The sequence below is a fragment of the Nothoprocta perdicaria genome, unplaced genomic scaffold (genome assembly GCF_003342845.1).
Source record: "Nothoprocta perdicaria isolate Ctin4 unplaced genomic scaffold, notPer1 scaffold_310, whole genome shotgun sequence".
Classification (NCBI taxonomy): domain Eukaryota; kingdom Metazoa; phylum Chordata; class Aves; order Tinamiformes; family Tinamidae; genus Nothoprocta; species Nothoprocta perdicaria.
The window spans coordinates 67,769-95,251 of record NW_020455545.1 but is presented as its reverse complement, the minus strand read 5'-3'; the positions used below and the strand labels follow the sequence as shown (position 1 = coordinate 95,251).

The window sequence follows — 27,483 nt, the reverse complement described above, 5'->3', positions numbered from 1 at the left end:
GCCGTTGCGGCGGTTGCTCAGCGTGTCTCCCCGCAGGACAAGGCGGAGCGCAAGGCGCTGAAGCGGCGCGCCGCGGCCGCCCAGGAGCAGCCGCAGCCGCCGGAGAGCGGCCCCGGCGAGGAGGAGCTGCCGCCGCCCAAGGCCAAGAGGAGCAAGAAGGGCAGGAAGGGCGAGCCCGAGGCCGAGCGGCAGCCCGAGGAGGCCGAGCAGGAGCCCGAGGTAGCGGCGCGGCGCCGCGGCCCGGCCCGCGCCTCGCCGCCGCCCGCGCCTCTGAGCCCCTTTGCTTGGTCCGCAGGAGCTGAGCGCCGAGGCGCGGCAAGGCGCCTTCGCCAACTTCCCGCTCTCGCCACACACCGTGGGTCTCCTCAGGGGTAAGAGGAGTAGGGAGGAAGTCTGTGGGGGCCCTTGGGGGCAATCGCGCCGCTACCTGCGGCAGCGGAGTGGGACCGAGGGTGAACTGGCCYCAGTTCCCATTGCTTTACATACACATCTCCTTCCTCGGATTAAATTCTGTATATTGCTTCATATTTTGCTTGCTTGCAAGTTTCACTTCAGTTACTTTGCTTGGGTTGTGCAAAAATCTCCCTTTTTATTTTAACATATATTTAAAAACACGGTGGTCTCTTTCCTCAGACCACTTTTCCCCAAACCAAACTGTAATAATCTGGAGTTTTCTGTTTTATGCCAACTTTGTTGAGGGGAAGGCTGTTATTTCTCTGTGAACACTTCAGTTGGGGGGAATATTTCCTTTCCTACAGTAGGAGTGACAACAAACTGATGAATATTTCCTGCACCAGCCTTGGCAAGATGTGTGTTGTGTGTTTGCGAGGGATTTCATTGCTTGTTCAGAGGTTTAGCTGCCTTTCCCGAAACCCTTCTGCGTTTCCTTGCAGCTCGAGGTGTGAAATACCTGTTCCCGGTGCAAGTTAAGACGTTCCAGCCCATATACGACGGCAAAGACCTCATCGCCCAGGCTCGAACGGGGACCGGGAAAACCTTTTCCTTCGCTATTCCGCTGGTTGAGAAACTGCAGAGYGTCCCGCAGGATGGGAAAAGAGGCCGTGCACCAAAGGTAACATCCCGACTTAAGGCTTAGAAACCCAGGCTTTGAACATGGTGGGTTTAAAGTGCTTTGCTGGTTGCACAGGGCACTTGTGCTCCCGTATTGCTGTTTGGAGTCCTGAGCGCTTTCCCAGGTCAGAGGATAGTGTTGCAAGGGTTTTGTAGCAACCCAGTGGTAACAAGTTTCACACACAGGGTTTCTTGTCACCCTTTTTGGGCAATGTGCTGTCAAAGCTTCTCCTTTATCTAGCATTATTGCTGAGAACATCCATCAGTGTCCTGCGTTGCAGTTACCTGCAGCTCCCTCCTGTTGGCTCTYGCTAGCTGTGGGGCTGTGAGGTGCGTGTCCCGGTGGTGGGAATTGCCCCTGCAATGAGGGGGCTGCTTGGGTCCCTCTGCAACCTGCGTAGAAAATGGGGCTACAAAGTGACAAGAATCAAAAAGGACAGGAAAAAAAACAAGGGCAGTTCTAGCATGAAGGAAATTCTCTGCTKCTTGCTCCCTCTTGTGAACCCAGCTGCATTTCTGTCTCTTTTCCCTGTTTCCAGGTGCTGGTTCTTGTCCCCACCAGGGAGCTGGCCATTCAGGTAGCCAGAGACTTCCAGAATCTCACRAGGAAGCTTTCAGTGGCTTGTTTTTATGGAGGAACGCCCTACAAAGCGCAGTGTGAGTAAACCCAAAGGGGTCTGTGCTGGCAATCTCCAAATGCCTTTCACGAATAAAAATGGCTTTTATTCCCTYGGAGTCTCCCTTCAGTCAGGAAGCATGGCATCATTTTTAAAGGAAACCCACAGCTGAGCKTGGGTTGTTTTAGTTCCAGTAAATCTCTGCTCAAAAGAATGGTGGTAGATCTGCAAAGTGACTAATCCTCTTGTTCTTATATTGGATATTTTTTGTTTGTTTTTAATTGATGTATTTTATGAGCGGCTCAATGATGAGACTGAATGACTATCCAGGGAAAAGTGAACTCCGTATGTGAGCATGTCTTTCCCTGTCTACAGTTATATATGAAAAAGAAAGAATTCAGCTTTTTCATTTTAAAATTACAAGTGCTGCTCTGTCCTGGGAACTTTTTGTTAATGTTGTTGTTTCTTGGCATGTTGACACTGTCTTTGCCTTTCTGTTTTGCAGTTGATCTCCTCAAAAGTGGCATTGATGTTTTGGTGGGAACTCCAGGACGGATCAAAGACCACATTCAAAATAGCAAGCTGGATCTTTCCTCTGTAAAGCATGTTGTTTTGGATGAAGTTGATCACATGTTAGACATGGGCTTTGCTGAGCAAGTAGAAGAAATCTTAGGATTTGCTTATAAAAAAGGTAAATTCTGGCATCAGCACTAGTATCCAACCTCAGAAAGGGGTAAATCTAGAACTGGAGAAGGTTGAGAGGAAGAYGGCAGATGGTTTCAGAAAGTGACTTGATGAATTACAAAAGGTGGAATAGGCAATGTTTTTCTTTCTATTAATGATAATAATAAAAAAAGGACTTTTATTAAACTGTTCTTAACTAGGGTGGTACGTCATCTCTGTGTAATACTAGAATTAAATACGCTGTGCTTGTGCTATAAAACGTGATATAGCTGCCAGGATTCTTTCTATTCCCATTTTTGTTAGAGAATTTCTGTCTGTAGTTTGAAAATGAAGAAAGGACAGGGTTGAAAGTGGAGTAGTCCATTGTATTTTCTTACTGTTAATTTTGGTGTTGGTGCATAAAAAGTAGTAAAAATGTTTCTGTTCCTTCCACATCTTGTTGCTGCAGTTGGCAATGACTGATTGCAGTGGCCTTTTCTTTCAGATTCTGAGGATAATCCTCAAACGCTGCTGTTTTCTGCAACTTGTCCACGTTGGGTATATGATGTAGGGAAGAAGTACATGAAAGGTGAATATGAGCAAATTGACCTGGTTGGAAAGAAGACTCAAAGGACTGCCACAACCGTGGAGGTGAGCGAGGTTTTACTGCTGTAAAACAGTGCAGGTCCTGCAAGGCTGTGGTCCGAGTGACCTGGCTTCTGTCTCTGAATTTCCAAACGCAGGTGGGAAATGTTTTTTCTCTCGGTTGGCMGATAAGTTTGTAAATAAAAGCTTTCCCCAGGCAGTAGTTGCAATTAAAGCTTTAGATCTATTTTACAATATATCTATGTTCGTTTTTKTCCCCCGACACCTGACATTAGTTAGTGTCCCGTGTTTATGTTTAACATAGAAGCTTGTTTCCTCTCTGTCCCAAACAGCACCTGGCTATACAGTGTCGCTGGTCTCAGAGGCCGGCGGTTCTTGGGGACATCATTCAGGTCTACAGCGGCAGCCACGGGCGGACCATCGTCTTTTGTGAGACCAAGAAGGAGGCAAATGAGCTGGCTCTGAATGCTTCGCTCAAACAGGTACTGGGCCCAGTACCCACAGGTACTGGGCAGCATTATTTAGCCTTTTTACAGTCAGTCCCAAAAGATGGGAGAAGCAGTGGTGGGCAAGCACATCTTGCTTGGTATTCAATATGTGTCATACACTATTCACATTAAAACTGTATAGGAGCTATTTTATTTGCCCTGACACTTCTGCACTAGAGCCACTAAGGACTTGGTGGATTTGTGTCAGTATGTGGCATTATTCTGTTGTGCTACTAAGTTCCACGTTAGCACAGATTTTCTTTTTTTTTTTTTTTGAATTCTGAGCTTGTGACTGCCCTTTCTGCTTGTCGGATACTTTAGCTCTACCTCTTGTCCCCCCAAAAATGCAGTTCAGATCGTCTTCTGTTAAGCTTTACAGGGAAGGGGGAGCAAAGTCTCCTGTTAGTTCTCTGCAAGTTATTTCACTACTGCTCTGTATTATTGGTCCAGAAAAGGATCATCCCCAAAGTAGAAAGTTCTGCAATCATTTGGTGTGACCTGCAGAACTGTTCTTAGTTGCAAAATGTTGTGAGTTTTACCACCAAATTTTCCCATTGCTGGAATCAAACGCCTGTTGTTATTATTTGTTTCAAACTCCTGATCCTGCAATCAAACTCCTGATGTTGTTACTATTTGTTTCATTGACAGGATGCCCAGTCACTGCATGGTGACATTCCACAGAAACAGAGAGAAATCACCTTAAAAGGCTTCAGAAATGGTGCTTTCGAGGTTCTTATTGCAACAAACGTAGCTGCCCGTGGTTTGGATATTCCTGAAGTTGACCTTGTTGTACAGTGTTCACCTCCAAAGGCAAGTCCCTGAGAGAAACTGAAATTGCCATTTATTTTCTTGCAGCAGAACAATCAGCGACTGCTTTGTTTCATGGGAATTTATGTTCAGATATACCAAGGAAGTAGATTTTCTGTAAAGGCATGTCTAGAATTTTATAATTAAGCTCTTAAGTATTGAACTGTGATTAAAATGAGTATTTTCCATTACCCTAGAAAGGTCTTTAGATAGCTCTGACATCCTTCCCACAGTATTTCTGAATCCCTTTGGAGTATTAGATTGAATTTCATGATAGTTCTAAAATACTCCTGTGGCATTTTGCTTCTTTTGAAACTTCAGTGGATCTTTTTACTTCCAGAAATACACGTCAGTAGTGTTCAACTCTAGAGAACAGATCTGCAGTAGTGTGTTTGTAGTAACAGGTTTGGGTATAGAAACCTTATGCATCAATTTTTAGGCTTCTAAATTAGAATTTAGGTTGTATTTTCTCTCTCAAAATGTGTAAAATACCCAGCAGTGTTAACTGACATAAAGTTTATCGTATTAATCTGAATTTTTGAAGGACGTTGATTCCTACATCCATCGTTCTGGCCGCACGGGCCGTGCTGGCCGCACAGGGATCTGTATTTGCTTCTATCAGAGAAGAGAAGAAGACCTGCTGAAGCAGGTGGAGCACAAAGCGGTGAGTTCTGCCTTGCACCTCTTTTAATTCATTTTGTTCCTGTACTCTTAGTATTTGCATCTGTGGGCTGCTTGTGGCCCTGTGAGTCCTCCGTGGAAATGGGACAGCTGAAAATAATGAGTTTTGGTAAGGATTTAGAAATGCTTTCTGTATCACCCCATTCTGATTTATTGTGAGCTTTCCCATGAGGGCACTAATCTGTTAGTGTCAGCATGGATAGAATCACAGGTGATGAGGAAAGCGACCCTGCCTTTCATTTCAATCTGTGCTTCAATTGATACCAAGTAGCTCCAGATTTAAAAGGCAGCAATTAAAATACCAGCTTTATTCCTGCTTAAAACTTCATTTAAATGAAGACTGCTGGTGTTTAAATGAAGACTGCTGGTGTTCTACCAACCACCAGGTGAACAGGGGCCTTAGAAATGTGGCTCAGATAGGGTTGTGCTATAGAGTGCTAAAAATACCTTAATCTGTTTTGTTTTATTTATCTACGTATTCATTTGTTTTTATTTCAGGGGATTACATTCAAGCGTATAGGTGTTCCTTCTGCCACAGAGATAATCAAAGCTTCAAGTAGTGATGCCAAGAAGTAAGTGTTGTAAATGTTGTCTGGAGCTCCTACCAGCAACCTTGTTAATGCAGTTTTAAGGGATCAGGCCTGCAGGCAAGCAGCACAACACAAGCTGGTGTTGTGAGAATGTTACTGCAAAATAAACCTGCAGTTTACATCAGAAGAAATTAATTACCAGTATCAGAATAGGAAACGGCCGTTGTATGAGGGAGCTGATCTCCTCCTCACATGGTGATAGAGTGAGAACATTTAATAGCATAGCGATTTTTCATATAGTGAGGAGTTGTTATAGCCCCATCCTGGGCTGTTTGTTTGATTTGTTTTTACTCCTTCTTAAAGGAGCAATTTAATCTGCTTTTACCGAGAGCAAGAAATGCCAGGCCTCAGCCTGTKGTGGTATTGTAGTGGTTTACAATGGCAAGGGGTTCTCAGATTTGCTGACAGCTTTTTTGTGGATCCTTGTTCGTGGCCTTCAAAATGCTGATATTTTGGCTCCTCCCTTTGAATGTAGTTATTAAAGCTCTCTGGTGTCTTGTGTGTCCTCAGTTTGGCACACAGCTTTGAGGCCTGGATCAAGAAAGTGGGTGTTCAGCATCCTTGAAGGAGTTGAGTTAGATGAGTGGTAATGAAGCACTAACGCTACATCCAGGGATTTGGGAGGTAAACAGCCTCGGAGATTGTCTGAAATGTTTGTCAGGTCTTGTACGTGACCGTGCTGCACACTGCCTTTGGTGCGCTGTTCACTCAAGCCTTTCCTTTCAACGTTTAGGTTTTTGGAGGCGGTTCCCCCCTCTGCGGTAGAGTACTTCAGAGAGTCAGCTCGAGAGCTCATAGAGGAGAAAGGGGCCRTCGATGCCCTGGCCGCAGCTCTAGCTCATATTTCAGGAGCATCTTCCATTCAGCAGCGCTCTTTACTCAACTCAACAGCGGTAAGTGACGCTCCCTCTGCCCTCACAGCGCAGATAAATGAGTGGCTGGAGCTCAGTCCGAGGGTGGCATCTTGTTCTGGGGTTTCTGGGAAGCTGCTCTGGTTTGTTTCTGGCTCCTTCACCTGAATGAGAGCCTACAGACAGTTAGTGGGTTACAGACGGTCCGTGCGAGTGTAGCCTGCTGTTGTCACCGTGTTTCTGCGCTTGTTTCTCCGCAAGGGCTTTGTGACCATGGTGCTGCAGTGCTCCATAGAGATGCGCACCATGAGCTACGCGTGGCGAGCGCTGAAGGAGCAGCTCGGCGAGGAGGTGGATGCCAAAATATCCGCGATGCGTTTCCTCAAGGGCAAGCTGGTAAGAGGGCACAGCCGTGGGGAAGCCGCGGTCACGTTGTGCAGCAGCCGGGATGGGTGGGAAGCACGAGTGTGGAGGCGTCGCTGCACTCCATCCATCCTCCAGCTCATTCCTCCTTCATGTGAGCTGGACTGTATCACACGACACCCATTTAACTGCTGTTTTTACACTGTGCAATATATTTTACGCAGTGTATGTACTAGCTAGGTGTTACGGCATCTGCTTGAATGAAGATACTGCTCCTCATGTGCGCATCACAATATGTAAAGTGGTTGCCGGAACCTTTATTTTTTGCCTGTAAACCAACAGTAACAGCGTGTACCGTTGCATAGGAAGGACTGTTATTAGATACATTTTTTGGGGAAAACAAATTACGTCTTTTTTTCCTTGCATACAGGGCGTGTGCTTTGATATCCCTGTGGATGAACTAAGTAACATACAGGTATTTGTCTTTGTTACTTTTTAAGGTCAGAATTTGCTCTGGGAACCTTTAGGGGCGACACATTGGACAAAGGGCACTGTAATTACAGCATCACAGGCCAGTTTGGGAAGAGGGCTGTGATTTTTACCAGAAGAATGCATAGGGATAACAGCAGTCTTTACAAAATACCTCTGCTGCCTGGCCTTGCCTTTAGTTCCCCTCCTATTACCTGATTTTTCAGTTGAATTTCCGMGCTCTCCGTGGTCAGGGCTCCCTCTTTGCTCACGGATCATCCAGCCCTTGTTGCGGGGCTGCTACCGGAGGTTTCCCGTTGCAGGAGCAGTGGCGGAACTCGCGGCGCTGGCAGCTGTCCGTGGCCAAGGAGCTTCCCGAGCTGGAGGAGCTCCCGCACGAGGCAGCCAACGGCGGCTTCTCCAGGTTCGCCAACGGCGGCTTCAGGAAGAACGGCAGGTTTAAGGGCGGCGGCCACGGACAGAGCTTTAACCGGTCCTCCCGCTGAGGGCGGCGGGCCTGCGCGGGGTTTTTATGGAGAAGTAAAGGAAAAGGAAACGCCTGCCTTTTCTCCCGGTCTTTCTTCCCTCACGGCGGGGCGGCGGGACGGGGGGGGCGGGGCCGCGCCCCATTGGCCGGCGCGCGTCACGCGGCGGCGGCGACGGGCGGCGGCGGAGGGAAGATGGCGGCGGGCGGCGGCGGCGCGGGGAAGATGGCGGCGGCGGCGGCGGAGGCGTGGGCGGCGGCGCGCGACAAGTTCCGCGCGGCGCGCGCGCTGTCCCGCGTGGAGTCGCGCAAGGACCCCGCCACGGAGCCGTTCCGCTCCAAGTACGCGGCGCGCGCGCTGCTGGAGGAGGTGAAGCAGCTGCTGAGCGGCGCGGCGGAGGGCGGCGAGGCGGTGCGGCGCGCCGTGCTCGAGTACGAGCTGGGCGTGAACCACGCGGACACGGAGGAGCTGTCGGCGGGCGAGGAGCACCTGCTGCGCTGCACGCGCCTCCTGCAGCCGCAGCGCCTCTCCCGCCGCTGCGTGGCGCTCTACATCCAGGCGCAGGTAGCGCGCGACGGGAGCGGGARCGGGARCGGGARCGGGAGCGGGAACGGGCCTCACGCCTCCCTGTCCCCGCAGAACAACCTGGGCATCCTGTGGTCCGAGCGCGACGAGATCCACACGGCGCGGGAGCACCTGGAGGCGGCGGAGAGCGCGTACCAGCAGTACATGAAGGAGGTACGCGCGGCCCGGCGCGCTCCCGAGCTCCCGTACCGCGGGAAGCAGCGCCYGCCCATTCCAGCGTGGGAACGCGCGCATCCCGAAACATAGCGCTGCTCAGAAACCACCCCTTGAATCCACCCTGCGGTGCCGTGAAAGCGCTCCRAGTTGCTCATCCAGAACCAAAGCCACGCGGAATGTGGCTGCTCGTTACGAGTCCGTGCCCTTTTCTTGGAAACGCAGCGGAGCGTCAAGCCGTTGCTTCCYGTAGGGAGCAGAAATACAACTGCGTGGTGTTTGCTGTGGGCTTGCTCCGACGTGCAGGACTGACGTGCAGCATTGCATGAGAGGCAAAAGAGTTCAGCTCCCCATTTCAAAGACGTGGCTTCGCAAAACGCCGCCCGCCTTGTGCGTACTGAACAACCCCTGGAGCTGCCAGTTGGACTRCCTGTTAAAGCCTCCCCGTTTTTCTGCCCCCTTCGCAAAGGGCTCGCTTGCCTCAGGGCCAGTCCCTGAGCAAACCACACAAACGTGTGTCCATGGAGCACAGGGCTGCAGCCTGGGGCGTCAGGAGAGCCCCGCAGGTTGCGCGGAGCCCTGGGTGGTGAATCCGCRGCTCGGAGCCCTGGGTGGTGAATCCGCGGCTCAGAATCCACGTGCGCTTAGGTTAGAGGGCAGGTTACTCCTGAGCAAGACCCAGCGTGGGGCAGCTTGTATCTTCTGGTTCCCACTGCAGCACTCTCCTTGTAGCCATGGTAGCCTAACGTTACCGGAGGTCATAGATCTAGAACACACATTGTGCTGGAAAGCTTGTCTCTCTATTTCCTCCTTCTTCACCAGTTCATCTAGCTAAAATACTACAGCTCTCTACAGACTTGAGTTAATTCTGGGTGTCCAGGTCTGATAGATGCCCTTCTGAGTGTGTTTATCCTGCTGGCTTTCTCAGCACCCGAGATTCTGGCTCTTGCTCTGGCCATTGTGAAATTGAGCTCAAATCTTACCTTCGTGTTTCAGTAGATTAAATCATGCTGTTGGATATTTGCATCTTGACTCTAAATTTAGTTGAAAGGCTTATTTTTTTGGTAGTTACCTGTATGTGGTGTTAGGTAATGGCTAGCGAATGTTCCTCCTGGGGCTTTGCTGCCTGGTTAGGGTATATGCACATCATCATCATCATCCCATTTCAGATTTCTTGGAACCTTGCGAGCTGCTTTTTAATTAATTAATTGTTTTTYTCTTCTTGGTGCTTTTTACGTTGGGAAGAGGATAGTACAGCAAAGTAGCACTTGAACAGCACGCTCAGCTGGGCTGTGTGTTGCCGACAGGCACGTTAGACGTTCCTCAGGATGCACCGTGCAAGGCAAAAGCCACCTTAGGAAGGCCCCTTCAGTTGAGGTGTCTTGGAACTGGTGTCTGCAGTTAGGCACAGTCACAAAGGAAACCTAGGCAGGCGCAGGCAAGTAAAAACAGATATTTCACCCTTGAAGATGCACTTTGTGTTATACCGATACCGTTGCGTTGCTGTTGACCCTCACGCAGGCTCCGTCTCGTGGTGTGCAGTAAGTCAGTCACACGCACAGGGCAGGGGTATTGGTTTATTCACTTCCAGAGATGGCTGCTCCTTTGGTTTATCTGGATCTTCCAGCACAAGTGTGTTAACTGTTATGGAGTTAGCCCATTCTGACCGCTATCCCAAAGCAGGAATGTTACTCTCATTATATTTAAGTGGAGCAGCCTGCTTGGAGGCAAGGTGRGGTGCTGTGAGCCCCCAGAAGCACAAAGTTCACAAACAGCCCTTCAAGGTTTCCCAGGCGGTCCCTTCTTTTTGTTCTTCCTGTTTGTAGCAGGTAACTCCTATTTCAAGGCTTCTTGTGGTATCTTACTGCTCTATTTATATTCCTGCTGTTTCAGGAACTTTTGGGGTCCCGAGACATCACTAATTGTCCAAGATAGTCTGTAGAATCCAAAGTGAGTCTCTCTTGTCCAAACAGCATCCAATAATTTAGCAATATGTAAGCATGAGTCTTCTGCAAGCTGAAAAAGCTTATAATTCCATATGCAACTGAGCCACTTTTCATTTAAATCCTCATTTCTTGTTGATATGCTTTAGGGGTGTAAGTTTCAGATGGCTATCAAGGTATTAGGTGAAGTTTTGAAGAACTRAGGATTGATAAATGGTCTGCAGCCAGAAGAGGGAGCACGATGTCACAGAGTGAAAGCAGTGTCGCTGATTATACCTGTGCTCTCTTACAGGATGGAAACCCTCCCTTGGACCCCAGTGAACACTTTATGGATGAAGAAGAAAAACTCACAGACCAAGAAAGATCAAAAAGGTGACTTCATATCCATCCCAAACACCCCTAGGCACGCTGCTGAGGGAATATTTAAGAAATGTAAAGAGATTGTTGTTGTTGTTGCAGATTTGAAAAAGCCTATACCCACACTTTATATTACCTGGCACAAGTCTACCAGCACCTGGAGATGATTGAGAAGGCTGCCCAGTATTGCCACACCACTCTCAAGCGACAGCTGGAGTTTAGTGGCTACTACCCGGTAGAATGGGCACTCAATGCTGCTACCTTGTCACAGTATTATCTCTCCAAGGTAACGTGCTTAGTGTTTTCCTGCTGTAGCTCGTGAATACAGCTATCAAGTGAAATGGTTCTTTAAACAGCCCTTTGAGACAGGGCTCCCTCTTGAATTAAAAATGTCCTTCTGTAAAAACACAAATTGTCTTCTCCCGTGAAGCATCTGTTCTTTTTTTTGGAGGTGGGTGTAGTGGTTGTGCTTTCACATGTTAGTTTGATGGCAGCAGGGAAAATGAACAGGGCGGTAGACGCAAGATGAGCTCTATAGTTAATGAAAGTTTCAGTGATGATGTGACATGATGCTTGTAAGTGATGCTTGAAATGGTTGTCCCTGCATAATTTTAAGCTGATGATTATAACTGCAATCATGTTGTTCTCCTACAGTAAAAGTTAAATAATAACAATGATTTAGGGATGACATTTTGCACACTGTATGTTGCCTATAACAGTTGCCGGTAACTGTCTCATACCATCTGTATTGACTCTGAATAACCCACTGTGTTAGGAAATGCTTCAGGTTTTTTTTAGGGATTTTTATACTCCAGATTTATCCAGACATTATTTTCCGATGCCTAAGGGCCTTCTGCAATACCTATGTTTGTTACTGCCCATTTCAAAGAGAATTTATAACTTCTGTATCTTATCGTTATTGGTGGGATCAAATCATTATATAACTCGCTGCCAAATATGACTAAAGGCATCTATATCTGGCTCATAACACACTGTCTTGCATGTCCATCGCGTTCTGACTAACACTATAATAAAATCTTTCACCCCGCAGGGTCAGGAAGTGACAGCAGCGTAGATCAGAGCGTATGGAAACGCTTACAGTGCATATATCTCATGCTAAAAGCAAGGGTTGCTATTGTGGCTGTGCCAGAAAGAGACATGGTTGCTCAGAAAATACTCAGTAGTAAATAAGAAAAATTACCTCTTTTTATCCTCGTGTCCAGGGAAGGCTCCCAAGGCTGCTGATGCTGTAGAGTCCCTTGTGTTCACGTAACTCTGGGCTTTGGGAGCGGTGGAGCTCGTGCCACTCGGTACCAGTGATAACCAGTGCCCTTTCTGTTCCTCTCAGCAATGCTTTATGGAGGCCCGACACTGCTTAGCAGCAGCCAACGTCATCTTTAGCCAAGCTGGACAGGTTCCTTCTGCTGAAGACAGTAAGTGCACAAGAAAGTTTTCAGTTATATGTTGTGAATGACACATCACTAATATTTATGTTAAAATGAGGTCTAATTATATCCATTTTAATTTTCTAAAAATCTTTTTATTAACGATAAGAACAGTGTCTTTTAAGAGACTTGATGTGTAAAGTCTTTRAGGAGAAATTCAAGTGCTTTTTGCTGATGCTTTAGAGAGCTTACCAGAGAGCATCAGAAAAGTTTTTGTCTTTAGTTAAACACGTCGTATATTAGAAACTGAAATTTGCAGCAATGTGCTTTTCAATAATGGAAACGTGTCTATTCACCCACTTATATGTGTGCTTAAAACACAGTTTCACCTCTGTTTCTAAATGGCTGGAGGGCAATGATTCAATGAAATGAAACACAGACTTTCTGGGAGTCATTTTAAAAGGAGAAGGGAAACTGCAGTTCTCAAAAACCCTAGACTTGGAGGGTATCTGCATTGTCTTCTTGCTGCATTCTGCAGCCTCATTAATGACTATTTTTGAACTTTTAGGTACTGTCCTTGTTATTCTGGGTACTGATGTAAAGGAGCTGTTTAGAATACAAATTCTTTAGTGCACTGATGCTGTGGCATCCCTACGCAGGAAGTTGGAAGTGTCACAGAAGTTAATGCAGTCGGCGTTTGTCGCTTCCAAGCACGCGAGTGGGATTCATTCTGGCATGTGAATCTCGTTGCAAAATGGGGATATTTAGTAAAAGTCCCTTTCCAGCTTAGCAGCAACTATTCTCAATAACTCGATTGGCAGTACTGAAACACAACTGAAAGTGAATCTAGTGAAGCTGAGCCAGAAGTTTGCTTTTTATTTAGCAACCAGGCAGTGCTGGTTGCCTCTTCACAGAGCGGCCTSACCGCCTCCTGCCTGGAGATTCGAAGCCGGTTCTCTTGGCTGTTTTTGGTTTCTGGAAACATAATGTTGAGACATCGGCCGTGCTAGTTATGGCTGTGGTCTATAGCAGGGGGCCAGCACAGAGGAAAATGCAGAAGTTACAGGCGAGCAGGTATTATGTTGTGGGGARGTGGATAAGCCACAGGCCCTTTCCCCTGCTTTTATTCCCTTTTCTGGGAGCAAGTGCAGCGCCTGTTGAGAGACAAATCCCTGATCATACTGAGGAGGTTCCACGCTGTAGCAGAAATGACTCAGCAGGCAGCTGAATCTCAGAAAACAGAATCATCCTTTCTCTTATTACGGGGGGAAATTCAAATCTTTTCCAGTAGAACGCCCTCGAGATTGAAGGTTTTCTTAACCATACATAATGTTTTTTTTTTTTTTTTTAAATTGTCATCTTGAGTACATACATTTTAATCTATATGGGCTTTTATCAGACAGCTCACAGAATTATTGCATGAACTAACAAGGAGAACATGCTTCTGTCTAACAATGGGAAAAAATGAATCCTGATAAATATAAGTAACATATTTTTTGCATGTAACACTTGAGGTTATTATTAAAATGCTCAAATTTCTTTTTTTTTGTGTGTTGATGTCCGTTTATTAGATGAAACAGAGCAAGACCAACAGGACCTTCGGCAGAGGAAAGCTGAAATTGCAAGATGCTGGATTAAGTATTGCCTCAATCTTTTGCAGAGTGCTCGGAAATTACTTGAGGTAACGGAAAATTTCTTCTGTAATTGCAGTTGTTTGAAAACATTTAATGGATTTTGATGTTTGTAGCGGTGATCGTTTCATAATAGGTAGCAAATGATAAACCACTGATCAGTCAACAAGGCAGTGGATACTGGAAACCTAACGGGTGTTTTTGACTTGATTGTAGCACTTAAAAATAAACCTAGATAGGAGATCGGTTCTGTAGCACTATCAGAGTGATGCTTGTGCAGAAACTTGATAGATGGCCCTCTTCTCTGCTGTATTTCCTTGTGGTTTGATTTGATAGATCCCTTTTTATTGGAGGGGTTGTAGGAACACCCTCTCAGAGCTGCGTGCTGGGACTTCCATTCGTGTCAAGTGTGTAACACTCTGCGTGTGCTGAAATGCTTTGCAGGGTCTTTGGGCTCTCTTGTTGGCTTATTGTTTTGGCTAGCTTGTCTCCCAGGGTAGAAAAGCCTAAATTGTCTGTGYCTGTTTTTAAATGTTACGGTTTTACAGAATTGAGAATATACTCTACGTGGCCTTCAGTGGCTGTAACATTTAATATGCCAACACGTCATGTTTTCTGTCCTGTTGCTGATTAGTTGGCATTTGAAAGCTAGCCCATAATTAAAAAAAAAAAAAATCAGCATAGTGTTTCTCTGTAAGCCATGTGTATTTTTAATTAATATGTTTTCTCATTTCAGGATAACATAGGAGAGCTGGATCTTGACAGGCAATTGGAACTTAAAGCCCAAAGGAAGAAAGAGGAGGATGAAAAAGAGAACGGCAGGAAGAAAGCTGTCCTGTTTGTGACGAGTGATATATGTGACTCCGTCTTAGCCATGGAGGAGAAAGTGAGCTGTGTCTATCCTTTAGATTTCCAAGAAGCCCGAGAAATCTTCCTGGTGGGTCAGAACTATGTCCAGGAAGCAAAAGAGTTCTTTCAGGTTGACGGYTACGTTACCGACCACATAGAGATTGTTCAGGATCACAGTGCCCTCTTTAAGGTGCTTGCTTTCTTTGAGGAAGACTACGAGCGGCGCTGCAAGATGCATAAGCGTCGAGTAGACATGCTGGAGCCTCTCTGTGCAGACCTGAATCCTCAGTACTACCTGCTGATCAGTAGGCAGCTGCAGTTTGAGCTAGCAGACACCTACTACGAGATGATGGATTTAAAGGTAGCTATTGGTAACAGGTTAGAAGAGCTAGACCCCCACACCATTAAAAAGATCAATTCGCTAGCTCAGTTAGCAATCAAGTACTACGAACTGTTCTTAGATTCTTTGAGAAACCCAGATAAGGTGTTTCCCGAAGAGCTCGAGGAGGATGTTCTTCGCCCTGCCATGGTGGCCAAATTCCATATTGCCCGGCTGTACGGTAAACTTATTACTTCGGACGGCAAAAAGCAACTGGAAAACATGCAGACCTCATTGGAATATTACACATTTCTGGTAGACTATTGTGAGAAGTATCCAGATGCTGTCCGTGCCGTTGAAACCGAACTAGAGCTCAGTAAGGAAATGGTGGGTCTTCTTCCAGCGAGGATGGAGAGGCTAAGAGCAAAACTCAGTCCATTCATATGAAGGCTTGTCTCGAAAGGAAATGTGCAATATTAAAATGATATCTGTCAAAGCCAGTGCTGTAGGACAGCTGCCATGCTGACTAATAGAGCTGTCTACAGCTCAGCACTCCAGCTAGAACCCACAATAAAGCAACCTTGTGAAAACCTGAGAGCCGTCCAGTTTAGTAGCACACCCACACTAATGGTATGAAGTTTAAATGTGAATGTCCAGCTGGTGCTTTGTGCTGCTTGTCCTGTGTGTAAATGTAAGTTCTCTGCCGTACCTTTCTCCCTTTGGCATGTGGTTTGGTTTCTAAGTGTACTACTCTATGAAAACTGTTTATTTCAATGGAATCTGTTGATCTAGAGATTTTTTTTCCTAAGAAACCTGACGCATGTTCTTCCAACTAGGAAACACTTTATCTTTTCTAACCTTTGTCACCATAAACTATATCCATATGAAGGGAACTTTATGTTATTTCCAGTATTTAATGTTGCTCTTTTTTTTCTCTCAATTAAAATGCAACCGATGCAGGCTGAATAAATGGACTAGCTTGACTAAATGCTCCTCATAGTGCTTAGAATTCCATTTTCTTGCGTCTTCTTACGATGGGGTATGTGCCAACAACCCTGGCTGGAATAAAATAGCTGCGAGGCAGTGTTTCTGCGTGACTGTCTTCAGTATCTGCGAGGACATCTGAGTGGCTGAACCAGGATCAACTTCATGGGAAGATTTCTAATGGAAGGATGTTTTCACAGGGCTTTAAAGAAGCATAGTGAAGCAGTTGGGTTCTTAAGGAGTAGTCATGAAAACAAGGGGAAGATAATGTTGTGGGGAGAAGCATGGACAAGCAAGAACACACGTATGATTAATACAAGTAGTAAAAATACCTAGTTTGCAGAATTCTGTGTGGAACCTCTAACGACAGATAAACAGGCAAAGAAACGTTCTGGAAATGACAGGTGGCAAAGCCAGCCTGGAGGGTGAGCGTGCACACAGAATAGGGGAGGGCCAGTGCGTGTGAACGCGTCTGTGCGGTGACTGTTGTCTAACAATAARCGTCCAGCCAGCCCCCGGTGAGAGGCTTTTTTCCCCCGCAGTTTCAGATCCTTAACTTGGCCTTTCCTGTGTCCTGAAGATAGGACTGGCTGCTGTTTCTCATTGAGATAAGTCTCAGTGCAGTGCATGTTGACTGTGTTCTCATCTAAAGCAACTGCGTGCTTTTTGCTGTTAATTCATAATCTTAAGTTTATTTTTAATCTTTATATTCGAGTGGAAGAAAGTGATCCTTTTCTTTTTTCCCTCGCATATCCCATTCCAACCTTGAGGGCAACTTGTTTTAAGGCAAAGACTGGCTCATSAGACTTCCATTACTTGTAATTTAGGGAAGAATTCTAAGACATACATGAATAGTTTGTGTGCTAACCCACAATCATACAGAGAGACAGAGGATATGACAGAGAGATCCTGTCATATCCCTCAAATATTTATCTTGAGGAAAAAGAAGAATTAACAGTTATTTGCAGAGCAGGCAAAGCTGAGCCAAGCGCAGGGCTACACCTCCCTTTCAGCAAGCAGTTGGCCCCTTATTTCCTCTCCCCCTTACTAGCCCTTTTTGCTTGTATTGACCCAAATTACAGGAAAAGCTCAGAAGAAAGGAAGAACTGAGTCTAGACTAGAGACGTAAATAGGAGCAGTAAAAGGTAAGTATAAGAAAAGACTTTTTTTACTCTAAGTATCTTCAGTCCCTCAGATCAAATACCGAGCTGCTAAGCAGACAATCTGTATTGCACTCTTGGTAGTTTTTTAAACTTAAATTTATTTCTTTGCAGCTGTGTGTTTGCAGGTTGATCCCTTAAATTTAAGGGAAGTTGCAGAAACCAGTGATGTCAGCTCTTCACCTCTCGTGATAAATACTCAGTACTGTGATGAACGACGTGTATTTTCTTCCTGGAGGCCCTGGGCCAGCACCCAGCATGGTGCTGGTTACGTTGTGGTAATTCCCAGGCAAGCCTGGTCTAACGGGAACCATGTGAATACTTCAGTTTGCTCAAGGAGTTGGTAGAAGGGAATATACTGGATATTGGGAGCAAGGTGGGAGGAGGAGGGGGCTTGCTGGATTAGGCAGCAAAGCTCCCTTCGGGAACGTTGAGTTTCAGCTGCAAAGCATGTGTGAGGTCAGGCGTTTATTTCAAAGCCTWATTAAAGATTAAGACTCCCGTGAACTCCATTCAACCTGCATTTTTTATTCCCTCTTGTACCTCAAGAATAGCACAACTAAAAAGTGTTTTCTGTTGTCCTGCAAGGTGTTTTTATCCTTTCCCCTGCACCAAGCAGGGAGGCTGAGGAGAAGCCCCCATTTGTGCAGTGTTGGTATCACGGGTGGGATCTGCTAAACTCGCAGGCCACAACCTCAGCTCCCTCATTAAACAGCACGTGATATTCTCGAGAAAGATGTCGTGATCCCGGATGAGAGGTAATTATGCCCTTTTGATTAGAAACAGCTCCATGGAAATCCTCGTTCTTACCCAGGCTGGAGAGATTGCGACTTGCTTAAAGCGGACACCAGAGCGGGCGCCTCACGAGCTGGAGAGCTCGGCTTTTTTCTTCCCATGGGGAATTATCCGTGCGCATATCCATGCGTGTGCGGCCGCCCTTCCCCTCTGCTGCCCGGAGCTGTGCCGGCATCCTCGTGAATTACCAGGAAAGCGGAAAGGCGACGCATCAGGGGTTGGGCATGAGGGTTTTTTTTCTCGTACTCAGCGCTGCAAGAGGGAAGGTCAGCTTTACTTGGGCCTCTCTGTCGGAGAGTGGAGCTGATCAATCTTAGTTGTTTTCTGTGGAACTTCTAATTATAAAACATGCTGAAATACAGCTGCCGAGCAGGGCTACTCCCGAGGCTGGCGCGTCACAGCCCCGCACAACCCATGGCCGTTACGTTACGATCCAGCGCGTACGTTTGCGGTTAGACGCATTTGTCAACTTTCTTCCCTCTTCCATTGCAACATCTCGGGCCACGTTAGACCAAGTGACTACTGCAGATCTTAAATTTGGTTTGAAAACTGCTTTTTTACATGCTTCCTAGGAACYCTCTCCAGAGTCTGTTGGCAGTTTCTACTTTTTCATTTTAGTTGATATTTTCTATGTTTTGACAGTTAGGTGTACAAAAAATTCTAACCAGATTTACTCGCCTGATCTCCCCCTTCCAAAACACTGGATAATGGTGCCTTTTAAGCCAAAGAGTAAAGCAATGTGCCAGAGAGGCCCTTCAAGGGGGTGAATAAATCTGGAGTATTTTGCAAACAAGCGACTTGCCTCCAGGACGGAAGGTGTTGGTGGCACTGAGTGTTTCTCTCAGACAGAAGGGATGCTGATAAGAAATGTGGTGCCTCGAGTTAGAAGAGCATTAGTCGCTCCTGGGGTTTGTATGCATTGTTTGAAATATTTAGTGCTTAAAGCTTTGGCATGTGACGTGGTCAAAACASCTAAAAACTCGTTGGTGCTGTGAGAGAGACGGGCTGGTTGGTGTGGGCTGTGACGCAAGGGTGTCACTGGGAGGATTTTCATGCAGTGCAAGGCCCTTGTTTTGTCTCCGGAAAATTGTATCAGTCCTTTCAACTGACCACAGCTGATGCTATCTGAGTAACTGAAATCTGCYTCTGTCCTGATGTTAATCTCGATCCCTTTTGTTACGCCTATAATGAAGCTGATTCCAGCTATTTTAGACACCTTTTCAACGTGCAGCTCAGGAACCAGATGTGACTGTTCCCTGGAGCTCGTGTGTGAGCAGGAGGCAGTAGCAGGTAGGTGCTCATAGGTCCCCTCTGAAATCAGGGGTTTCCACGCAAACTCTTTTTAATTTCTCAGTCCATATTGCATTTTCCTGCAACACGTTATCCTCTGATTTGTGGGGTGAAGCAATCTGCCCATGACAGCATGTTTGTACCAAATACATGGGTTAATTATTCCCTGGGAGAAAAAGATCTCCTTGAGTTATTGAGATTTATTGGTATTTATTAATTTATAGGGTGCACATGGGATGGGAGAAGGTGGAACTGGCACACAGATCTTCACAGCAATGAGGAGGGGGGCACTGATGRGATTTTACCTCTACTCTTATTCCTCTGGAGAAATAAGCAGGAGAAACTGCACTGTGAAAAAACAGCTACTCTGGGATGAGGAGGTTTTAGGGAAGCCTGGAAGGCTGCTGCACCACCACCGAGGTCTCTGCCTCTTGACACATCCTAACGTACTGCTGAATTCAATATATACATATATCCATATATAGTCCTGGAACTGCTGAGGGCTCCTGCTGTGCCAGGGCCAGCTGGCGTGAGAGGGGGAGCAGCGCGCGCCCGGCACAAAGGGAAGTGCTGGGTCCTTGCTGAAGGAGGGCTCCATTCTCCAGCTCGTGATAGTGTGTGAGACACACGGAGGCCGTTTGCCGCTTCCTGTAAGTGACCGTGGGCGCTCGCCTGAGGCAGCTGTGGTTTTCCTGGAAGCCTGGCTGCCCGTGACCATGGCACAAGCAGGGAGTGCCTGCTGTGYGTGCTGCTGCTGCTGGCCGCCGGCGCCAGGTCCCCTGCGGCGCGGGGAGCGCTGGCCATGTCTCGCTAGATGGGCCGCTTATCGGCGCGGGCAGACGCGATGCTTTCCGCACACGGAGCACGCGACGCACAGGGCCCGTGCGCGAGGCTCGAGCACATCCACAGCTACGAACTGGCCGTTTGCGAGGGGTAGGTGCCCAAGGCCCCTGGCGTGACCCACATCTGCGGCACCGAGCATCACTGCGGGCGTAAACCACCTCAGTGTTCGCCTGCACGCGCTTCGTGTCCAACCCTGCCGCTGTTCAGGCACTGCCTCTCTCTTGCTCACTCCATTGCCTTTTCTTCCTTGTTGCCCAACTTTGCTCTCTTTTTCCAGTTTGGTCCTTAAAGAAGACATTCTCCAGGGCACAGCAGAGCGACCGGCAGCAGCTGAGGTTTACCTGCTTTCCCAGGAGCTGTGAATGAGAAGCTCCTTTACCGGAGCCTGAGCGCATTTATCTCTTCACATGTGATTTTTTTTTAGTGGTTATTTCTGGTTTTTCACATGTACAGCAGGGTCCTGAGCAGCTCCATGAGGGGTCAGGCACCCAGTGTGGAGACAAATCTTTCTCTCCTTCCTCCAAAATTAATGCGGTAGAAAAATGCCAAGCCCTTAATCTGCTTTACATGTGATTTGAAAATAATGGCAGGGCCTCAGTACAAGGCTCGCAGGAAACACTTGAGGGGTGAGAGCACTTGGTGGGAAGTTGGACATCCGCACACAAGCGTGAGGAACGTAAGACGAATGAATCTTCTCGAGGCTTTCTGAGAGGTACCAGATCTGCAGATTGAGCCAGGTACAGTGACTCCCTCCACGGTGGGTTTGCTGCTCCGCAGAGCGGGGAARTTTTCCTGTTAGGAATTGCCCACCCCGCAGCAGCTTGCAGCACGGCCGGCAGCCAGGCTCCTGCAGACGATGCCACGGGACAGCGCTCGCCCTGCTGAGCCTCCCTGGCAGAGGCTTGGGGGCCAAACCTCCGTTATTTGGGGGAGGAAGGTGCTCCTGCTTTAAAATGGCTGGGAAAGCCTCCGGAGCTTGGCATCCTGCGCAGAAAATGAGCACTCCCCCATGGTTTCTGGCCTACTTCATGCAGGTAAAAACAAGTTACTTTACAGGATGGAAGAATGGAAAATGTGCTTTGGTCGCCMGAGGGGTTGCTAGCTGTAAAACAGGCAATCTCATTTCCTGGGGCGCACTGCCGATAGAGGAGAAAATAACAGAGCTGTTATTTTTCGTGCTGGCAGATACAGMTGCAAGTCCCCCCTGCCTGGTGGCACCTAGCAGGCAAGGCGGTGCTGAGATCTCCCTCCAGATCCTTGTTGCTGCTCTTGCCGTGTGCCTTGGGAAGGCTCGGGCTGCTCACCCTGCTCCTCGACGAGGGCCCAGCCCTGTTGCTGGAGAAAGACTCTGGCAAACTAGTAGCAATTACTTCCATTTGGGGAATTATTGGTGTTTGGGGAATTGCTCTTGCTGCCCCACACAAGGGCTCTGCTGTTGGTGCCCCGGGATTTTCAGTGTCAGAGTAGCAAAAGTAACTGCAAAATGGAGAAAGAGGTTGAGGGCTGTGTGCGTACATGGTTATTTGCCCATGCTGGAAACGTGCACGAGCTCTGTGCTCTGCTCCGTCCCACAGTTTGCCCGTGACCAGTGGAAAATGAGTGGTGCTGCTGCAGGGGCAGTTTCTGTGACCAGCCGTGAGCTGAGGCTGACAAACCCTCAGCGCACGTTTGCTTGGTTTCCTACTCATGTTGAGCACCACCTAAGAGGGAGAAAAAAAAAGAAAGCTCATGCTAAAAATAGGAAATGGAAAATGGGCTGTAAAAGAAGCTGCTGAGTGTGGTCAGCCACCAAGGTGTGAATTGCACCTATGCTCTCAGGCCACATATGGGCAGTGAAGGGAGCTGCTTCCTGCGAGCACCAGAAATCCCTCCTCTGTGTGACACACAGGAGGGGGATCCCATCACATCAGAGTGGGGAAGGGCTTTTCCCCTTGCAGCAGAATTTTATGCAAGTCATCGGGGCTGCTGTTGGTTCATCAGGCCTGCACATTGTTACCCTGATTAATTCAGCAACTAATCATGAAACAAACTTAGATAAGCTTGTTGTGTGTAGTTTCTTCTTAGAAAAACTCAAGCCTGGCCRGTTTAAACTGAAGTAAGAGATAAGCAAAAGGTATAAAGCAACTTAAATATATCTCTGTAACAGGTTTGAGGGGCTTTGGAGTTTTGTATGTTGATAAAATCACAATTTTTTTTTTGTATCTGGCATTGTTTAGGAAAACTCCAATTCAGCCAGGAAAACAGGCATCAAAACGCACTACATCACATCCCTGAGCTGTGTCAGTTCTCGGGTGCCTGCAGCAACCTGCACCCGCTCTGTGCTCCGTGTGGAGGAAAGGTGGGTACTGCCTGTATCCTTGGATGTTTTAGAGCTCCCGTTCTAGCTCTGGCCCTGTTAACCTGCTCACCCAGAGTGCTGCCCTGTCAGGTAAATGCCAGGGGCTGATGTCCAAGTGCCCAAGAGATCAGCTGGACAAATGGGAAGGCTAAAAACCCCCGTGGTAGCACTGCTACCTGGCTGCAGAGAGGAAGGACTCCTCTCTTGTAGCTGTTTTTTTCTCACTTTCCCTTCACTGGTGCAAATGATATCAATGGTGCCATGATTTCCACTCTTTCCACTTGTTCATTTTTGCTCAGAATATCTAAGTTACCTTCAAAAAAGGAAAATAAATAAAGGAAAAGAAGAAAAAGCAATTGCTGTGCAGTCCCTGAAATAGCTCGCGTGTGCACGGCACGATTATTTCCCACTGGGAGCCACTGCAGGGTTCAAACAGCGGCTTCCAGCCCTCCTCGTGCTGACACAGTGGGCAGGAAGGTGGCCCACGATGCCGTTTCTCTCCGGAGCGAAGAGTGACCACGCGGGAACTCTTCACGTCGGGGCCCGCACGTACCCTGGGGCATGGCTCTGCCCGCTCTGGCTGAGGGTCACCTGCGTCCTCAGGCTGAATCTGAGAGGAAGGCAGCGGGGATTTTCTGTAGATGCCTTGTGTGAGTCAAGCAGGAAGCCGTGACGCAGGTTAGGGGCTGGGTCTGAGGTTTTGGAAACCTTTTCAGGCGCCGAGCTCCTGGCCTCGCTGTATTTGTGGTGCACAAAGGCTGGCAATGCGGGCCAAGATGCAGCTCCTCGTCGGGTGCAATGGGAGGATTTTCGTGGCTCTCTGTATAATCCTCTTTGTGGGATACACGGCACAAGGTAAAACTGGGAGCGCTTGTTCTCTCTGTAATCCTCTTTCTGAGCTATGCGGGGTAGGCCAAGGGAGCAGCCTCTGAATTTGGGGGAAAATACTTGATATTGACCTTCTTGTAGCAGTAACGAAATCTGCTTGTAAAAAACTGTTTTGCTAACATGCTGTGAGGGGGTTTATAAGTATAGATGTCTTCTGTCCGGTCTAGAAAGTGGACCATTTCTGTGTCCCTCAGCCAGCTTCTATGGGTAAAAGGCTTCATACAAAAAGTTACTGAAATTAGTTCAGTATCTTTTTGATTTAGTTAGCTGTTCCACAGTATCTCATTTATGTAACTATTATTCACTAATGTAGTTTCAGGCAGCTCCCATGTTGTAACTCTACTCATTTTCTGAGGGAGGAAAAGGAAATTCATTGGGAAATTAAACGCTTGATTCTGTACAGCAAAAAAGAATTGCGACACACAGTGCTGAACTCACCCAAAGGAAATGTTGATTCATGGTGATACGCACTCTGTGGATTTGTTTCTTGTGAGAGATAACTACTTCTCAAGCACAGATAGCACAAATCGTCCCCAAACACCTAAAAAGGTGATAGGCCTCTCTCCTCTATGGCTCTCCTCTGAGAGATGATGGCCTGTTTTTGGCACAGTGATTTATTTGTAAATTATTCTGCCACACTAGTTAATTTTTGCCACTTCTGTAGAAGGAAAAAATACTAATAAGCTAACAGAGAAAAATATGAAAAGGGAATTTTGTTATAAAAGGAACATGAAATGATGCTATTTCTTATAGAAGTGAGTAGGAGGTGGCTGAAAGTCATCTTGTACATTATGGTAATATATAGGATGAGAGAGAGTTGTAATTACAGAAAGATATTCCCAAGGAATTGAGAAAAAATAGATAAAGTGCCAAAAAGAAGAGAAGGTGCCAGGAGGCTTCAGAGCACGTTAATTAAGCAAGAACAAACAGAAGGACGAAACGCTGTTGTTTTTATCCCTATTTTGTGATCCTCGTTTTCTCCTTTCGATACTTTCTGAAAACCTCCTTCTGAGCAGCAGTCCTGACGAGGCATCGGAGGGGCGAGGGGGAACTGGGAATGAAACTGCCAGTTGACTTAATTGTGAAGAAGCACCTGGCCAATGTCTGAATCGCCTACTTTCCCCGKACGGGATTTGCAAGCTCCGTGGCAGCACGGCGGCTCGCTTCCCAAATCYGCTTTGCCGGGTGCCCCTTGGGCACCTTGGGTTTGGGTCCCTCGGCCGCTGCTCTTGGTGCTGTGCCCGCAGCACCAGCTGGCAGGTCCCGGTGCTGTGTGAGTAACGCTGTGCTCGCTGCTTTGTGCAGGGGCGCCGCTGCAGAAGGCGAGATACAAGCGCGTGAGGTGCCGGCCGGACGCCTGGTCTGCCAACTGCATCGAGGAGAAAGGGCCCTGGTTTTACATGCCCCAAGGTGGAGCAAACCGCATCCTGCCTCCCATGGCTGATCCCTCTCTGTAAGTTCCTGCGCTGCATCTTCACACGCTGTATGTGCTTAGTCTTAGTCCTTTGGGAGGAGACTGGACAGGGCTGGTGGTGTCCAGTTGGGTGGACACATCCTCACACTCTCCCCTCTGAATGCTGGGGCTGCGGCACTGACGAGAGCTGCAGAGTCGACTCGTGCAGTGAAATGTTCACCACTAGCTGAAAATATCCTTTGAGAGGCTTCAGCATGTATAATGTATAAATAGGAGTGTGACAGCAGCTTTACATGGTACTGTTTGGGCTCCACTTCAGGAGGAGGAGTTGGGCTCTTCCCTGCTTGCAGGTGGAAAGGGGAAACGCTGTTCTCTGCGGTGGACAGAAGTTCACATGCCGTTAAATTTGCGGCTTGGGTGCTGCTGTTTCAAACTTTGTGGCAATGCACCACCTCAAGCTTTCCCTTGCAGCCATCCGGGGAGGGTAGCTAACTGGCAGCAGCAGCAGCAGCAGCAGCAGCAGCAGCAAACCCTCGTGATGCATTAAATATTTCTTCTGCCTGCATTAAATCATTTGGCTGTGACTCTTTCCAAGGCTGGTTAGTCCCAAGGCTCTCTTCCCACTGAAATTCCCCCTAAACTGCCTCAAGTGCCCATAGTTTTGTTTTGTTTTCAAACACGCTTTTCCTGGAGGGAGGGTTGCATTAGGGGGGCAGCAACCCCGTGCTAAGCTCTGTTGTAAATACTGTGGCTCCGTGTTTCAGGATGAAGGACTACCAGGAGCTGGCCCGTATATTTCCACTTTCAGAAGAGGACTCCAGCTCTGGGTTCGAGGACGTGGCTGAAGCGGAGCAGGAGTCTGGGTCAGGGGCTGACGCTGGCAGTGATTTTCCCAGCATGAAGTTCCACGACTTCTTGGTGGGCCAGCAGAAAAGGAAGCTAAAGCAGAAGCTCACAGAGGAGAATTTGATTCTGTAGGGGAGGAAACTTGGCCCTTATCAAAAAGATTGTGACCTTTCTCATCTCCGGCACATCTTCTCTGGTGTGTGACCAAAAGCGATTACTCTCAGGACAAAACGGTTTTCTATGAGTTCTAAACCAATAAAAGCTGCCTTACATCTCTATTGCTTTTATTCTCTACAAACCCGTATTCAATCCCAGCTTACTCTTTGCTTTTGAATTGTATGGTTGGGGAAAGGGGAAATTGGATTCTAAAGGATCTGCCATAATCTTGTTTGCATAAATATTATGCCTGGCAAAAACAAACAAATCAGTGGTAATAACATGAAAATCTTTATTTAATATAAATCAGCTGCACATTAACATAAACCAAGTAAATACGTAAAATAACAGTGCAAACATTTGCCTTTCACTCAACCTTCCTTAGATTATTTCCTTAAAAAGCACTAAGTATTGTGAACTGTTCAGGCACTATAGACATTATTTCCCGTTACAAATGAAAGAGTGGGTCTTGTTGTTAGGGCCAGTCTGTCTCAATGTGGCTTGCACACTGTTTTAGCTGTCTTATCTCAACGGAAGTTATAAGATAATGCAAGTCAAAAACCACAACCTCCTTCATTCTCTCCTTGTGACTTTTAACGTTAAAAGTGGCCAAYGAGCCAGTGCACCGACCTCCCAAATCATTGAATGGATTTTTCCATGATGTCTGCATCTACCCATCTGTAATCCTATTAAAACCTAAATTAAAGGTTTTTTTCTCTCTCTCGAGCATTACACTAAGCTCTTGAGGCTGTGTGTGTGGAGCCCCTTGAGACACAGAGGGCTTAACTGACAGCGCATGCGGAAAGGGTTGTGGTCGGACACAAGACCATCCCCAGAGYCCGCTGATTTCCAGGGGGAAATTCCAACTGGTTTTTCAAATCTGTTTTCTTGGGGGAAATGCATCAGTGTTGTTGTGTTCAGAGGGAYGAATGCTGCATTTGGCAGCACCAAGAGAAATGCAGCTCTGTGCAAGCGCACAGCACAGACACCACCGAGTGCTTCTGKTTACCTCCAGTGACATCCGCACCCCAAACTGCGCGAAAGACAAAACCCAAAGCAAAACCAAACCACCACCAAGCACCCCCAAGTCAACAGACAGAATCATGTGCTTGCAAATGAGCTTACTCTTAAGCTCTTTCCCAGCTCAGACTTTGTGCAAATTGCAGAACTGAAAGCGGTGGCTGCTGAGCAGGCAGGCGAGTGCTGAGCACCACCTACTATTGCCACCTCATGGCCAAACTACAGATGGACAATTCAAAAAACGGGGGCTTTCGGCCAAAGTGACTTTGCTCTGCTTACCTGGAAGATGGCATCTGGAAATTAAATCCTCCTTGGTGTCTTGGTCCATATAGCGGGGACATTAGTCCCTCATGCTCTGACCACCGTGTGCAGAGGGGTGAATAAGCGACAATCTGTTTGCCAAGAAAAAAAAAAGCGATTTTTACTGAGGAATGGTTTCAAAGCGAGACAATTTGATGCAAAGGTCTTGAGGGATTTACTTCCAACATAAAAATGCGGGTTTTTTTTGGTTTAACTCACATGTATTTCTATCCCACGTAGGATATCTACAGAACGAGCTTGACGTGGGCACAAACAACCGGGCCAAAGCGTTTCCTGGCAGCTCGGCTGAAGCGGGATAACGGGCTCCCGCCCCACACGACACGTAACGGTCGCCGCGGCGTTACGAGAAGCGGGGAAAGCCCRCGCCGCCCGTTCGGGCCGCGTTTCGCCCGCCCCACACGACACGTAACGGTCGCCGCAGCGCTGCGAGCCGCGGGGGAAGCCCGCGCCGCCCGTTCGGGCCGCGTTTTCCCGCTCCCCGCGCTGAGGCGACGCGCCCGCCCCACACGACACGTA

At 47.5% G+C, this 27,483-nt stretch overlaps 3 protein-coding genes across 3 annotated transcripts in view; all 3 read left to right on the top strand.

Annotated features, from left to right (window-relative positions):
- The window catches only part of DDX21 (DExD-box helicase 21), an 8,351-nt gene extending 586 nt beyond the window's left edge, over positions 1 to 7,765 (top strand). The window contains exons 2-15 of the mRNA XM_026042692.1: positions 37 to 219; positions 296 to 371; positions 894 to 1,072; positions 1,611 to 1,728; positions 2,194 to 2,379; positions 2,857 to 3,002; positions 3,290 to 3,439; positions 4,094 to 4,255; positions 4,797 to 4,916; positions 5,432 to 5,505; positions 6,257 to 6,416; positions 6,636 to 6,770; positions 7,168 to 7,212; positions 7,529 to 7,765. Of these exons, the coding sequence (XP_025898477.1) occupies positions 37 to 219; positions 296 to 371; positions 894 to 1,072; positions 1,611 to 1,728; positions 2,194 to 2,379; positions 2,857 to 3,002; positions 3,290 to 3,439; positions 4,094 to 4,255; positions 4,797 to 4,916; positions 5,432 to 5,505; positions 6,257 to 6,416; positions 6,636 to 6,770; positions 7,168 to 7,212; positions 7,529 to 7,711 (1,917 nt within the window). The 3' untranslated portion in view covers positions 7,712 to 7,765. The remainder of the gene's footprint in view (positions 1 to 36; positions 220 to 295; positions 372 to 893; positions 1,073 to 1,610; positions 1,729 to 2,193; positions 2,380 to 2,856; positions 3,003 to 3,289; positions 3,440 to 4,093; positions 4,256 to 4,796; positions 4,917 to 5,431; positions 5,506 to 6,256; positions 6,417 to 6,635; positions 6,771 to 7,167; positions 7,213 to 7,528) is intronic.
- A 150-nt stretch (positions 7,766 to 7,915) lies between these two features.
- Positions 7,916 to 15,902, top strand: KIF1BP (KIF1 binding protein). Its single transcript, XM_026042691.1, has 7 exons — positions 7,916 to 8,254; positions 8,330 to 8,428; positions 10,664 to 10,743; positions 10,831 to 11,014; positions 12,077 to 12,161; positions 13,685 to 13,794; positions 14,481 to 15,902. The coding sequence occupies exons 1-7, from the start codon at positions 7,916 to 7,918 to the stop codon at positions 15,357 to 15,359; spliced, it is 1,776 nt and encodes a 591-aa protein (XP_025898476.1). The 3' UTR covers positions 15,360 to 15,902.
- Positions 15,903 to 23,086: 7,184 nt separating this feature from the next.
- Positions 23,087 to 25,733, top strand: SRGN (serglycin). The gene is made up of 3 exons (XM_026042686.1): positions 23,087 to 23,177; positions 24,516 to 24,663; positions 25,389 to 25,733. The coding sequence occupies exons 1-3, from the start codon at positions 23,087 to 23,089 to the stop codon at positions 25,600 to 25,602; spliced, it is 453 nt and encodes a 150-aa protein (XP_025898471.1). The 3' UTR covers positions 25,603 to 25,733.
- Positions 25,734 to 27,483: the final 1,750 nt, after the last annotated feature.

Excerpts from the sequence above, each read along its gene's own strand:
- SRGN (XM_026042686.1), top strand. The coding sequence starts at position 23,087 with ATGCGGGCCAAGATGCAGCTCCTCGTCGGGTGCAATGGGAGGATTTTC. Across the intron at positions 23,178-24,515 it reads TGTGGGATACACGGCACAAG|GGGCGCCGCTGCAGAAGGCG; the intron begins GTAAAACTGGGA and ends TGCTTTGTGCAG. Across the intron at positions 24,664-25,388 it reads CCCATGGCTGATCCCTCTCT|GATGAAGGACTACCAGGAGC; the intron begins GTAAGTTCCTGC and ends TCCGTGTTTCAG.